Genomic DNA, 15,129 nt, shown 5'->3' on the forward strand with positions numbered 1-15,129 from the left:
GGGAGAAACTTGGTCCTCACCTGGAGAACTGCCTCAGCTTGGCTTCTATGCTCCGATGCCTCATGCACATCCTGGTCAGGGCAGATCCGATCTCCCTGGTACCACCTGGAAAAGCAAGAGAGGCAAATATGAGGGAGAGGAGACAAGTCAGAATCATTGAGAACCTTAAAAGAATGAAAAAAGTGAAAAACTAGCCAGATTTCACTGCGCTATAACCCAAGCACAGTGTCTTTCAGACTTCTCACCAGGCTTGTGCACACAGACATAAATGTGTGTGTGTGTGTATGTGTGTGCCTAATCATTCAGTCGTGTCCAACTCTTTGCTACCCTATGGTCTGTAGCCTGTCAGGCTCCTCTGTCCATGGGATTTTCCAGGCAAGAATACTGGAGTGGGTAGCCATTCCCTTCTCCAGGGGACTTTCCTGACCCAGGGATCGAACCCGGGTCTCCTGCATCGCAGGCAGTCTTTGTTGTCTGAACTACCAGGATATATATATGGCTACACATCTTGAAATAATCACCAAAATAAAAGCTACCTTTACTATATATAACAATACCCTCTAATATTTTCTATTGTTTTTTATTATACTGGCTGTGACACAGAAGTTGATTTTACAACCCACTGGGTCAAAAATACTTCTCAAGGAAGAGGATTAAAATAGTATCTGATATTTAGGGAAAAGCTGTAGTTTTGTTTTGTTTTCCACTTTTGGAAAAATCATCCTTCTAGCATTATTCAGAACAGTCAGTGAAGCTACTGCATAAAGCCACATGTTCTAGAATCCAATAGTGTAGAGAAGAGCAGGGCTAAAGCAAAAATGAAACAATAGGGAATTTTTTTTTGATGGGTTTGGGTAACACCAGCGTGAAAAGTCCTCAAACTCAGCCAATGTCAAAGTACATTGAAATATGGCTTGGTTTTTCCCAAAATTCTTGTCATACTTTTCCCTTCAGGCACACCCTTTTCTAAGATTATTTTTGAAGTTCCCTTACTTCCTCCTCTTAGAAACAACGTTTATATCAGCATTTACTTGGGCGTGGAGGAGGGGGAGGCAAGCAGTAACTACAGATGGTAATTCTGCACCAAGCACTGGAAAGCACAGTTATGTTATGAAAACACTGGGGCTCATGAAATCAGAAAGTAAAGTGTCCCAAAAAGCACTATCTTTTTTAAAAAAATAGACAAGATCTTCAAGGGAAAGCCGTAGGAATTTATTGCAGGTTTAACCAAGTCAAATTAATAGGAAAAAAATTCCCTCCCTCATTAGCACTCGTGACATCATTTATAACGGGCTGTATTTTCCGCTCTGCCTTCTCTCCTGGCAATGCCAGTGTGCCGCTTCACTTCCACCTATTTTACATTTTATTCCGCAAAACTATCAGGTTTCTAGAACCAAAAAATAGTCATGACGGTGATAAATATTTGATATTTCTATATTTTATTTTAGTCTGAAAAGAAGCCTCTGCAGCCATTCTTCTAAAACAGGGTTTCTCAGACTTAACACTATTGATACATAGGCACAGGTCCATTCTTTGTTAAAGGATGGTTCACAGCATTCCTGGCCTCAACCGAGCAAAAGCCTGCAGCAGCCCCCCCAGTTTTGTGACATCCAAAAATGTCTCCAGACAGTACCGAGGGCTTCCTCAGAGCAAATTCTCCCCTAGCTGATAGGCACTTCTGTAAAAGAACCTGAGTGAGAGTTAAAGGTCATCTGAGGCTGACTTTCTAAATGGCCAGAAGGGTAAAATACTGCTCTATAGTTCCTGGCATCCGAGAGCGCCAACGGCAGCCTGACCATCTACTGCCGCTCACACTGCTCCACCAGGGAGAACCAGTAGAGGGCGCCATTTCCACACGTGCCACTTGCCTTCCAGGCTCCCTTCAGGTTCTTACGAGCAAGGACTAGGAACACTTGATCCCCGGAGAAATCTCTCCTATTTTTCCAGGGCCTTCATTTGATTAAAAGTTAATAACCTGGCGACACAAGGAAACTGACGCACTCACTCACAGCTAGTAAGAGTGTAAACTAGTACTTTTCTGGAGGAAAATCTGGCAGCATTTACCAAGGCATGTCTTACAAAAACAAGCTCCCATTTTGACCCAGCAATTCTACTCTGAAAAATTTTACCCGAGGAAACAATTAAGGGTGAGAGCAAATCCTTACTTATGAGGATAGCCATTGAAATGTTGTTTACCATAGTAAAAACAAGAAACAACATCTCATTCTAGGAAGTGGGCTGAATAAAACCCTAGGATGCAGTCACATGATGGAAAAAGCACACAGTCAGCCAAAGTGCTGGAGAGCAATGCTTCACGTCCCAGGAAGGAAGTCGTTTGTTAGAGCTGAGGAAGTGCTGGGCCCCAAGATGATTGCTTTGCACATATGAACTCATTAAGTCAGCTCACCTGGTGCGCTGCTGTTCCTATCACCCCCATCTTACAGATGAGGAGAGCACCTTTCATAATCTGACCAAGCTCACACTGCTAGTAAGGTGGATTCCAGCCCAGACCAAACCTCCAGAGTCTGTGCATTTATCCATTCAGCACATGGCACTTATTACAGACAAGGGGAGGTGGGAAGCAGAGCTAAGATCCCAGAACACCCTGCTAAGCTAACTTATCTACACACTCTTACGGGTATCAGGGCTTCACGGTCCAGCTCTCTTATTTTGGTTCCCGAGCCTAGAACTGTCCACAATTGATACCACGGGGCCTAAGCTCCGGTCCTCGCTAAGCCGCCCCACACGTGACCGAGAGCTGTGTCACTGATTACCCACGCCTCAGTTTCCTCAAAATAGAATGCCATGGTTGGAGAAGATCACCTCGAAGCCTGGCTCCCTGACTCCATTTCTCTGGTCCTGGATTTCTGTTAGCTTCCCAGATACTTTCACAGCTTGCCACTGGACATTTATCATCCCCGGGAAAGCCCAAGGCTTCCCGGAAACAACTGAACTGCGGTGTGCTAACAAGCAGTTCTACATAGACTGCGTGCACCCCTCCATTGTGCTCTGCAGCAGCGGTCCCCAACCCTTTTGGGCACCAGGGACTGGTTTCATGCAAGACAATTTTTCCACAGACCAGAGGTGGCGGGGGGGTGGTTTGGGGATGATTCAAGTGCATGACACTTATTGTACACTTGATTTCTATTATTATTACATCAGCTCTACCTCAGATCACCAGGCATTAGATCTCAGAGGTTGGGGACCCCTGCACAGGGCTTCCTGTGAGAGGAGGAAATGAAGAACCACAGAGAAAAGTCCCAAAGAGCAGCCTCTCTGTCCAAGGGGCATGAGGGCAGGAGACAGGCAGCTAACCTCCTCCGTGGACACCAGGACCCAACTGTCAGAACGACTGCGGATCTCAGCCACTCCGGGTCCCTAAAAATAGCTCTATCTGTGGATGTGCTTAATAATGTCTTCTGCTCTTCCTGACCCTTGCTATAACTTAAAAACAAAAAAATCAGCAGGTTTGAAAAGCTTCAGAGGAAACTAGCTTTAGTTACAAAGCCAGAACAGACATCTGGACGAGCTCCGAGCTGACAGTGAGAATATTTATGGAATCAAATGACTGAAACGGTCTCGGCAGCTTGGGAGCGAGGACAAGATCTTACTTGTTTCTGCCTTCCCTGCGCCCGGCACTGGGGCTGAACGAAGGAACCAACACTGACCGTTTTGGAGGGCAAAACGGTAGCATTTTTGGCTAGGTAGAGACAGTATGAGTGAGGGAATGGGTTTGCCTTTTGTTGAGTGCATAAATATTTGGGTATCTTCTCTGTGCATACAATAGAAGATTCACAATCAACACAAGATTCTTATTATCTTACCAAAGGTCTATACTGATTCAAGGTCAGCCTGGAGAAACAATGGTGTATTTGCTTTGGTTTTTTCTTTTTTAATTGGAGTATAGTCGAGTTACAACGTTGTGTTATTTTCTGGTACACAGCAAAGTGATTCAGCTATGTATATACATATATTCTTTTTAAGATTTTTTTCAATTATAGTTTATTACAAGATAGTGAATGCAGTTCCCTGTGCAATACAGTAGGATTTTGTTTATCTAGTTTTCTATTGCTGCTGTAATAAACTACCACATATTTAGTGGTTTAAAGCAGTACCCATTTATTATCTTACAGTTCTGGAAGTCTGAAGTCCAAAATCAATTTCTCCAGGTTAAAACCAAGGTGTTGGGAGAGCTTCATTCCTCTAGAGGCCCTAGGGGAGAATCTTTTTCCTTGCCTCTTCCAGCTCCCACAGGCTGCCTGCACTCCTTGGCTCGTGGCCCCCCCTCCGCCTTCAAGTCAGTAGTAGCACCTTCACTCTTCTCTGACCTCCGCTTCCGTCCTCACATCTTCTCTGACTCTGATCTCCCTTCTTTCTCCTTAGAGCTTTGTGCTGTACTGGACCCACCTTAATAATCCAAGATAATCTCCCCACCCCAAGATCCTTAACTGAATGATATGTGCAAAGCCCTTGTTGTCATGTACAGTAACATATTCACAGGTTCTGGGGTTGAAGGCATGGATGTCTTTTTTTTGAGGGGGGCATTATTCTGCCTACTAAAGTTGAGTAGGAGTTGTTACTTTGGAGAACGTATGGGGCACTGGGGTCCTCTGTCCAGAGTCCATTCATTCATCCTCAGATGATTAACTGAGACATGATCTCACTGCATCCGCTCTGGCAGTGGCTGGTTCAGGGACGCGACAAGAGACTGAGATGTTGCTGGGGAGGCCTTTGGGGAAAATATCCCTGATCTTAAGATCAACACACACAAGAGACCCCACAGGGTGAGAACAGGAAGCAGCCTGCCCAGCTGCTGTGGTTAACCATCTTTACAGCAGTGGGGACTCCTGCCTTAGGAGAAGGCACGTTCTGCGGACGGAACCGAGACAGAGCCCAGTCTCCAGATGAGCTCACAAAGCTGCCAAATTAACACACTGGGAGCCTGCTCTCCTGAACTTGGGGCTCCAGTTCTGCAAATACACACATTTCCTTATTTTTAAAGCCACTTTGATTTGGTTCTGTTTCTTGCCAGTCAAAGAAGAGGGAAGGGAGCAACAGCCTCGTGCTTCCTCCCTGCACCAGGAACCACCCTGTGGCCAAAAGGAACAGTAAGTCCGTCACTCACTGCTGAGGGCACAAACACTTGATGGCAACAATTTTCATTCTTTTTTGTGTGATATGTCTAAGAACGTCCTCCCGGAACAAGCAAAGGTTTTTTATTAAAAAAGTAGCGCAAAATCAGTAGGCGATTGAAACTAGGTGATCTGCAAAGGAGACAATCAGTGGAAAGAAGTAGCATAGACACGTACACGCTACCATGTGTGAAACAGATTGCTAGCAGGAAGCTGCTGTATAGCACAGGGAGCTCAGCTCAGTGCTCAGTGATGACCTAGAGGGGTGGGATGGGGGCAGTGGGAGGGAGGCTTCACAGGGAGGGAATATATGTATGTATGTATGTATGTGTGTGTGTGTGTGTATGTATATATATATATATATACGGCTGATTCACTTCACTGAACAGCAGAAACTAACACAATAATGCAAAGCCTCCTTTAAAAGCCTCCTATAAAGCCTCTAATAAAACATAAATTAAAATAACCTGGTTTTAATAAAGTTGAATAAATATATAAATAAATAAAAATAAAAAATAAAATAGAAGTAAAAAGTCTAGAGCTTAGGCTATCGAAATATGAACAAATTCCACATTTATTCAGTACTGTGTTTGTTTCCTAGGCTGCTGTAACCAAGTACCCCACTGGTTGGCTTAAAACAACCAACACTTACTATCTCACCATTCTGGAGGTTAGAAGTCTGAAATCAAGGGGGTCAGCAGGGCCCTGCTCCCTCTGAAACTTGCTGGGGAAGGGTTCTTCCCTGCTCCCTCTGGTGGTTGCTGGCCCTCCATGGCAGGTAGAAGCATCACTCCAATCTCTTCCTCCATCTCCACCTGGCAATTTCCCAGCGTGTGTGTCTTCACATGAGACATACGTGAAGGCACCCTCTTCTCTGCATGTGTCTGTGTCCAAATTTCTCTCTTCTTATAAAGACACCAGTTGCACTGGACTAGGGTCCACCCTAACAGCCTCATCGTAACCTGATGACACCTGCAAAGACCTCATGTCCAACTGAGGTCAGATTCACAGGGACCAGGGGTTAGAACAGCAACCTATCTTTGTGGGATGGGGAATCACAACACATCCTCTAATAAGTATCTACCAGGCAACAAGGATTAAAGTGATTTCAAAGACGATAAAGGCGGAGGGCCCAGCCTTGGAAGGGTTCACAGACTGGCTGGGGGGATAGCTCTGAAATGGTGCAAGGAACGTGATCTTTGCAGCAATCCTAGGAGGTCGGTACTGCTGTCCCCATTTTATAAGTGGAAAAACTGAGGCTCTGGAGGGTGACAGGCAGACCCCAAGGAGCCTGCAAGCCCCAGCACACCCATAGCAGCCGCTTCCCACTGTGGTTTGTCTGGAGTCCTAGCACAATCTCCTTGCTGTCTCCTGAATTAGTGTGAGGGTCAGGAGGAAGAGCAATAAAACCAAAGGGTTAAGTGCTCGGCTCTGAAGTCAGACAACGCGGATTCGCCCCATTCGCCGGCTGTGTCACCGGAGGAAGGGTCTAACTTGCTTAGACTCAACTGTTGATGACTATATTCCCAAGACATGATTCTGCCCACCGGTGTTTCCTGTCATCACATCCTAAATGCACCATCCATGGGCTCCAGTTGGGGCTTCTTGCAAAACAATGTGAGGTATCCTAGATTTTTAAAAATCATTTTTGTCCCTAATCTTTTACAACTGCCTCATCCCCACTTTGTCTGATGGCAATCTACATATTTTTTTGAAAAGCAACTTGCTTTTATCTTAGCTTTCTAAACATTCCACTTATTCAGAAACAACCAATCTTGATTTTTCACATTCATCCCAAAGATTTCTATAACTTATAACTAAATAATGTAATGATGTACAACTGGTATAGACAGGTTTCGGAACACACATCTGACCCTTGGTTAAGCTGACAACTCAGGTAGAAGAAATGTATGTACACAGAGAGAAGTCTACAATAAGTAGATCTTATTGCAGGCAGAGGTCGGTACATTATTATAGAGAAAATAAAGAGCCCTGGTTACATCGATGGGCCACTTAAGCAGGGCTCTGATGTAGCAGTGAGCAGTCAAGTCCTACAAGAAGGTGGAGGCCAGAGTAGTTACCTCAGCCCTGGCTGGAGTGTCTGCCCACAATGTGCTAGCCAGTATGTGACAGCGCTCAATTCTCCCACATCTAATATCATCCTTCTCCAAGGATCTGGCTAATGAATGGGGCACAGAAGGCAGGGTAACAGTACAAAGGAACAAAGCCAGAATTGTCCCATTAGGGCTCAGGGTATGTCACCCCCAAACATGCCATACTGGCATATTGATTATTTGGAATTAAAGAGCTTGAGAAACGACCAATGCAAAAGGGACACTCTGACTCTCCTTTCTGTCTCCCTGAACACAAGAATGACATCTCTCCTGTGAAAGGTGTGCTCCCTGCATCTGGAGACGGAAGGACACCCTTGTTAACAGGAAGAGCATTCAGGCCAAGCCTGTGTAAACAAACCTTGTTACCTCTTTCATTAATTACCCCAAGCCCAAACTCTGTTTAGATTCTTCCCTAATCGGGCACCCCAAACCTACATTTCTTTCTCCTGCCTATTTCTTACAGATGTATTGTTTCATCTAAAAGTCTACAAGTTGCTAAGTTTGGCTATTTCCTTAGTCCCATTTCTATGAGCCCTCCACACACAGGAATTAAAATGCATCTTTTTCTCCTGCTCATCTGTCTTGTGTCAATTTTATTATTAGTCTGGCCACAAGAACTCAAGAGGGGGAAGAGGGAGGAACTGCCAACTCCCTGACAGCTCCTTCTTCCCAAACATCTTCAAAGACAAAAGTTCAAAAGGGAGTGAGTGGACACCAGGGACTTCCCTGGTGGTCCAGAGACTAAGACTCCAGACTCCCACTGCCGGGGGCGTGGGATCGATCACCAGTAGGGGAACTAAGATCCCACATGCCATGCGGCAGAGCCAAAGAATTTTTTTAATAATAATAAAGGAGCGGTCCAGAAGGTCCGCTTGGGAAGGATCTCCTCGCCATCAACAGTTATGCACCAAACAAGTGGTCGCTGGTGGAAGTTGAAGCCGCAGGGCTGAGAGGTCCACAGTCAACTGAATGTAGAGAGTCTATCTCTTGGTGACCTATGCCTTCAAGACAGGTAGACAGGTTCCCCGGCTAACCAGCTCCTAAAGGTGTCTCCAGCCCGAGATGTCTGTTGTTTCTTTTCATGTCGCAAAGCTCGGGACAGTTGTGTCACCAGCCTTCTGCTAACAGAGACTGGAAAGGAAAGTTTCTATGAAATCCAGGACCGCTTCCACAATGACCTGCAGCAGCTTGGAAAGCTGAGGGTTCAGTAAACCAGGAAACAGTGTGTCCCTGCTCTCTGTTCACACCCCTGCTCTCTGAGCCCAGAACTGTGAAATGTCAGGTGTGTTATACCTTGATGGCTGACTAGAGCACTGTCTGAGCATTGCATCGCAGCAACTGCCTCAGCATTCAGTGGCCACTGCTCTGGCCAGCCCAGCAGGTGTCCCACCTGCCGTCTGGGGTGATGCCCAGGGGGCTCCCACAGCTCTGTGCCCACCACACCAGCCACTAGCCTCACAGCTGACTGTGAAGCTTGGCTCCCTCCTCCTGCACTTTCACTGCCGTGTTTGGGACACTTTGATTTCACAAGTTTAAGCGCTGGTACACAGGCTTCGAGGGCTCCCTAGGTGGCGCTGGTGGGCTCGCCTGCCAATGCTGGAGACATTGACAGGTTCAATGTCTGCAGGTTCAATCCCTGGGTCGGGAAGATGCCCTGGAGGAGGAAATGGCAACCCACTCCAGCATTCTTGCCTGAAAGAATTCCATGGACAGAGGAGCCTGGCGAGCTACAGTCCATGGGGTTGCAAAAGGGTCAGACACGACTGAAACAACTTAGTACACACACACACACAGGCTTCAAAAGGGAGGGCAGAGTGAGAGTCTTGAAGTGGAATCTGGGTATAAACCCGAATTCCATATGTATAATTATACAAACTTGGGAAATAGAGATTTTTTTTGTCTCTCCTTGTAACATTTTGTTTCGTGTGTGTGTGTATGTGGATATATATAGAGAGAGGTAAAAGGCTGTTTCTATAATATATACGTCAAGCACAGCAGGCAAGGGCATATGCTCTCTGGGAAAAACCAAGTTCAGAACACATCGTCCTATGCATACGTCTGAATGAAAATGGATATTGAATTAGTTAGGACCTATGTCCCTTTTAGTTTTACAGATGTCAAAACTAAAATTCTTATTCTTTTGTTATTGATAAATGTTTCTGTTTTGATCATAGTAAAGTTTGCAAATTATCATGAGATAAATTTCCTCACATGTTGAAGTTTTAACCCTCCTTTGTTGATGTTTACGTATAATCAGAGGTACAGAGCATAAGCATCTGATATTTTTTTCATATTTTTCCTGTGATTTGGGATGTTTTACCTTTTTACTAGTCTTGAAGATAGCTGCTTTATTTGCAATTATGCTAACTGCACTCTGAGACTTTAAGATTTTTTTTTGGTTTTGAAAAAAAATATTAAATAAACATGAATTCTAAGAGGAAGAAGGGAACTCAATTCTGATGTCCAGAGAGGCTCAACTGTGATGCGTCAGCCAACAAAGTTCACGCTTTATGCAAAGGTTCAGTCCAAAGAACCAAATCGGAAAGGCCATTAGGTGGACCCCTACTGCAAGACCAACAACAGGGTCATCGGGGAGCCCTGGGGACCCCAGGCAGGGAGACCTCAGCTGGAGATGGGCACACCTGCTCAAAGCTCTAGAAAGCTTCCCAGTGACCTGATCCAGGCTGGACTGGATGACCCTCTTTACCCCTTTAAGAGAAATGATCTTATGGTGGCCAGGGTGCTGGAGGAGAAGACTAGCAGCATCCCATATTCCACAAACACCGAGGAGCCGCTGCTGTGGTCTGACTCCTGTGCTGTGAGCAGAAGAGACAGCCCTCACCCTCATGGGACGTGGCTCCTCTAAACTCAGAAGCCACAGATTTCAGGGTGACCTTCGGGCTGGGAGGTGCCTTGGAAAATTCACAAAGCAACAAATCAGCAGCGCCTGGCTGCTCAGCACCCAATACTTGCCTTTAGCAAGCAGAGAAGCCCTGGGTGCCCCTCAGGAGTCCCGCCCTCACTGCCATTTCTCCTGCTCAGAGAAACGCGTCCGTGTCCTTCACTGTGTCCTTGTGAGGCAGCTGGCTCCTGTCAAGGGTACTGTCATTTTCATCAAAGGTCAAAGGAGGAACTCAGACTATCCAAACATCAAACCAACAAACTGTGTTTCTCCTGGCTTCATCAGCATTTTATTTTTATCCTTAGGCACAAAAAGATGGACCACGGGGAGAGATGGCATCATTTGATGTCCTGTATCTGTTTACACAGAGGGGAGGGTGAGGGATAAACAACCAGCTCCTGGTCTTAGAAGTTACCCTGCAGACCATCTATCATTTACATCAGCCACATAAGGGAGCCCCACTCAGGGGAGGTACTGGTCATCACAAATCACTGAAGACTGTCCAAATACTTCATTATGTTAGTCCTGAAAATGGCTTCAAAACTATCCAAACATTCCTGTTGTGCTTGTGCTCAGCCGTGTCTGACCCTTTGCGACCCCACAGACTGTAGCCTTCCAGGCTCCTCTGTCCATGGGATTCTCCAGGCAAGAATACTGGAGTGAGTTGCCATGCCCTCCTCCAGGGGATCTTTCTGACCCAGGGATCGAACCCACATCTCTTGTGTCTCTGGCATTGGCAAGCAGATTCTTTACCACTGCGGCAGCTTTCTGAATGTGCTAGTTAAATCACCAAAACATTCTTGCAACAAGCACACAATCTGATTTCAAGGAAACGAACGAATGAGAAACGTGAGTAGTATTTTAAGCAGTGGAAGGATCTGACCCTTTGTCTTCATGAGGTGGCTTAGGTCAAAAGTGGAAAAACTTAAAAAGATTTTCAAAAATAAACCCTGAAAGCTCCCGGACAAAGGAAGTGTAACTTCCCTTTTGCTACAATGGCAAACCTAACATGCTTCCATCTTCAAGGAAGAGAAAAACACACAGTTTCCTGTTCAGAAACTGTATTCTTGGGCTCCCGTATGTGGCCGAGATACTTGGGACAATCCAGGTTGGTGTTCACAGGACACGCAATACTGCGCGTGCAACAAAGGCCAAGGAGGGTCGGCGACACGTTTTGGGAAGACATCCTGGTGCCCACGTGTGGGTGGGGTGGAAGATACTGCAAACTTACCAGCTGACAATCTTTGAGCCAAACTCACCTTTCCCAACTTCTCCCACTTCACGACTTTTCAAAAAGCAGAGGAAACAAGAAAAAAAAAAACGAAAAACACACACACACACAGTCCCACCACCATCTGGCGGCTTGAGACCAGCGAGCACGAGATTCTGGCAGGCATGGTACTGGCAGCCACAAAGACCGATATTCCTCTTCCTTTGTTGCTGTTTTAAAAGCAAAGCGAGACTGGTAATGTGGAAACACAAAAACATGAACACGCTCACACTTCTAGGAAAATCCAGAGTAGGAGCGAAGGCATGCCGAGGGGGACTCTGCCCGCCTTAGTCTCCGATGGAGTGGAGCCTGGTTGAAAAGCTCTGGCGGGGGAGTCACCCAGGAAATGCCGCTGGCTCCCCGACATCTGTCACCATGCACGCCCACTGCTAGGGTCTGCCTCTGGGGCATGGGCGCAGAAAGGTGCTCCCACCAGGGCCAGGCTGGAGGGACCCGAGAACGCCAGCTCGTGCCAGCAAAGCAGATGTGGGCTGATGTGCAAAACCACACATCATTTTCTTAGCTCATGAAGCTGAACTGTCAGGCAGATAAAATGCTCACAGCCGCTGATATGAGCATTACCTCCCAGGCAGTTTTCAGATAAATCAGAGGGTCACTTGATGAATTTAGAAGCAGTGGAGGGCAGTTCATGGTTTTAGGAGTCAGTGCGAGAGCCTGAGGCACCCACTGCCTCCAAAGGGATGAGAACCCAGAAGGCAGTTCCGTGATGCCACCTCGGGCTCTGCTGCTACTGCTGAAAACTTCCAGTATCTGGAATCAGGTTTCTCTTGAGTGTTGCTGGCCTAAGTACTACTCTGTCCCTTTAAGGGGCTTCCTTACCTCCCTGAACCACACCAGAATGTGCTGACTTTACCATCTCTCAGGAAGCAATTCTGCTGCTTTCCAAATTATTAAGAATAGCTACCATCTACTCAGTGTTGGCAATCTAACAGGCACTGGCAAGCACAATGTGTTCAATTTTAAAATCTCATTATACGCCTCCTGTAGGCAGCATGGTCAGATAGGAATTATTATCCTCGTTTTACAGATGAGGCCAAGGGGCTCAGAGAAGTTAAGCAACTTGCCCACAGTGGCACAGGAGAATTCAGGATTTTCATCCAGGGCTGACTCCATAGTTAGAACTGTTCTTGAGAACATCTTGCTGTTGCTAATATGCACCAAAATATTTAGCAGATGAGAAGGTAGCTTTTTGCTCTCCATCCCCATTCTGTGACTAAAGGAAAATAAAGACCTTGCCACCCAGACACCTGTGTCATCAGCCAAACTCAAACCACACTGCCGCCACTTCCTCGCTGGACTGTGTGTGGGCGGGCTGGTGGGCATGCAAGGCCCTGGAATCAGGTGGGCACAGACTGTCTCAGCACGCATCGCCCCCTGCCAGGGAACCTGGCAGACACACCAAGCTTTGAGTACTGAGCCTGTAACACCCTTTCTTCCCAATTCTCTTAGTCCATCTCCCTCCTCCCCACTCTACTCCACACCAATGAGGAACCCGTCAGGAGAAGCTAAGATTTAAGATTCTAAGGGAAAAGTGGTTGCATTTGGGCTGAGACTCCACTGGTGGCTCCATAAAATCCAGGCAGAGTTCCATTTTGCAGCTAACTTCCCAGGCAAATTCATCTAAGATCATTCAAATAGACTTATTACCATCTTAATGTCTTCTTCCCCTTGATTTCTATCTGGAATTGTACCTTCCCCAATGGTTTCTGAATAACTGGATGGTTTCTGATCAAAGAGCAACTGAAATTCCAACCCTGGTATAGCCAGCAGGAGGCTGGCTCTTACAGCCAAAAACGAGAAAGCAGGTCTAAAGCTCTGGCAGGCAAGAAAGCAGCACTATGACACAACCAAGGTGTCCTTAGCCAGCCCTCCCTCCCAACCTCCACCTGTTTACAAAGGGTGGTGCGTGAGTGCTCAGTCATGTCTGATTCTTTGCAACTCCATGGACTGTAACCCGCCAGGCTCCTCTGTCCATAGGAACTTCCAGGCAAGAATACGGGAGTGGGTTACCATTTCATCCTCAGGGATCTTCCTGACCCTGGGATTGAACCCGCATCTCCGGTGGCTCCTTCACTGGCAGGCAGATTCTTTATCACTGAGTCACCTGGGAAGCCCACTTATAAAGGGTACAAACTGGTTTTAGTACCTAGTTCCCCAATGGAGTCTCAAGGTCAAGAAGTAGTAATACAGATTCAAAAGCAATTCATTTCCCCAGTTTCCTGAGAAATCCACCACCCCACAGACCAGATGAAATGCAGGGGGCCCCCGTGTCCTGGACTTGGAGGACAGACATGTGGAATGTGACTGCTCACCATGTTCCACCTTTGTAGGACTCGGGGGCTTCAGCTGGCACAGGGTCCTGCTGGTGAAGCTTCCCCAACCCCTTCCCAGATGTCCTCCTGCCAGCAGAGAAATGGCAACGCAGGATCCAGAGAAAAGAGGAGACTTGGGAGCATCCGACAATGTCTGAGGGCAAAGTGAGTCAACAGAAGCTGAGAGTGGGTCACCAAGTGGCCTGGGTGTCCACTGGCCTCAGTCTCACCCCATGCCTGGGACATTAAGAAGCCTGCAGAGAACTCAGTATGGGAAGTGGGCGTGGAGTCATCTTTTTCTTCTGCCTTTCGGAGGATGAGCAGCTCAGAGGCCTCTAGCATTGGCATTTAAGGATGGAATAATGGAGGGAAGGAGTGAATAAGGGGACCAGACAATCACTAGCTCACTTCCCTGCTCCCAGGTACCTATGTGCGTTTTTAATGCTGTCCTGAGTGACTCAGCACAGGCTTACTACTTCTTGGGCCTTTGTCCCTCATTCACAGGTAACCTCCAGTGACAATATCTGAGGAGCCGCAGAATTCCCAGTGTTGGGGAAGATGCACAACCCATCTCTGACTCAATAGATATTTGCAGACAAAAAGAAAAACGAAGTTTATTGGATAATATCATAGTTTGAAGAGCTGGACTCAATCTGAGCTCCCAGGAGAGGGTGCAAAGAGGTTCTTTACAAGTGAGACTCACTTGTGGATCCACTCGGCACCCCCGGTATGAAAATAAAAGAAAACAGGAGTTCTAGATCCACAAGCTGTGAGCTCTGAGAGGCTTGCCTGGTTTAAGGTTCAATGTCAGGGAAAGAGCATATCTAAATGCTAATATGATAAAGAATATTTAGATCAATGTTTGGCTATTCTGCCAACCTTTCAACTGAAATATTTGAGCATCTACTCAATGCCTCTTTTTCCAAGCAAGAACCCACAAAAAAGAAAAATAAGGAAGGAAAATAAAGAATCAAGCCTTTTTGTTTTAAGATATGGGGCTGATAATGAACCTCAAAAATCCCCATTAGGATGGAAGAGGGCCCATTAAAACATTTGCAATATTCAGAGTACATTTTTTTTTAGAAGATAATTACTAACAATCTCAGGAAGCTTCAGATCCCCTCATATGCTGTTAGAAAAGCCTTTGCAGGAGCAGCTCTGTTGCCATGACAACAATCACTAGGCAGTGTGTAAAGGAGGACAAGGGACCTACCAAATGGTATTCTCAGCAGTCAGCCCCGAGATTTCTTAAAGCCACTTTGTAAAGGACCTTTGGCATCTCGGAGTCACAGAATTTACAAACTGAAGGAGGCCTTAGGAGTAACCTAGTTTTAGCTTGTCACCGTAATTTTTCTAGCCTTTGCCTGAGTCGCCTAGA

At 46.3% G+C, this 15,129-nt stretch overlaps 1 protein-coding gene across 16 annotated transcripts in view; it reads right to left on the reverse strand.

Moving 5' to 3' along the window:
- Nucleotides 1–15,129, reverse strand: part of MTSS1 (MTSS I-BAR domain containing 1) — a 161,582-nt gene that overhangs the window by 36,619 nt on the left and 109,834 nt on the right. For all 16 annotated transcript variants that reach the window (XM_081498973.1, XM_081498970.1, XM_081498962.1 and 13 more), the window contains exon 4: nucleotides 21–105. In XM_081498973.1, the coding sequence (XP_081355099.1) occupies nucleotides 21–105 (85 nt within the window). The remainder of the gene's footprint in view (nucleotides 1–20; nucleotides 106–15,129) is intronic.

Source organism: Giraffa tippelskirchi, chromosome 6 (assembly GCF_054371585.1).
Source record: "Giraffa tippelskirchi isolate mGirTip1 chromosome 6, T2T-mGirTip1v1.2.pri, whole genome shotgun sequence".
NCBI lineage: Eukaryota > Metazoa > Chordata > Mammalia > Artiodactyla > Giraffidae > Giraffa > Giraffa tippelskirchi.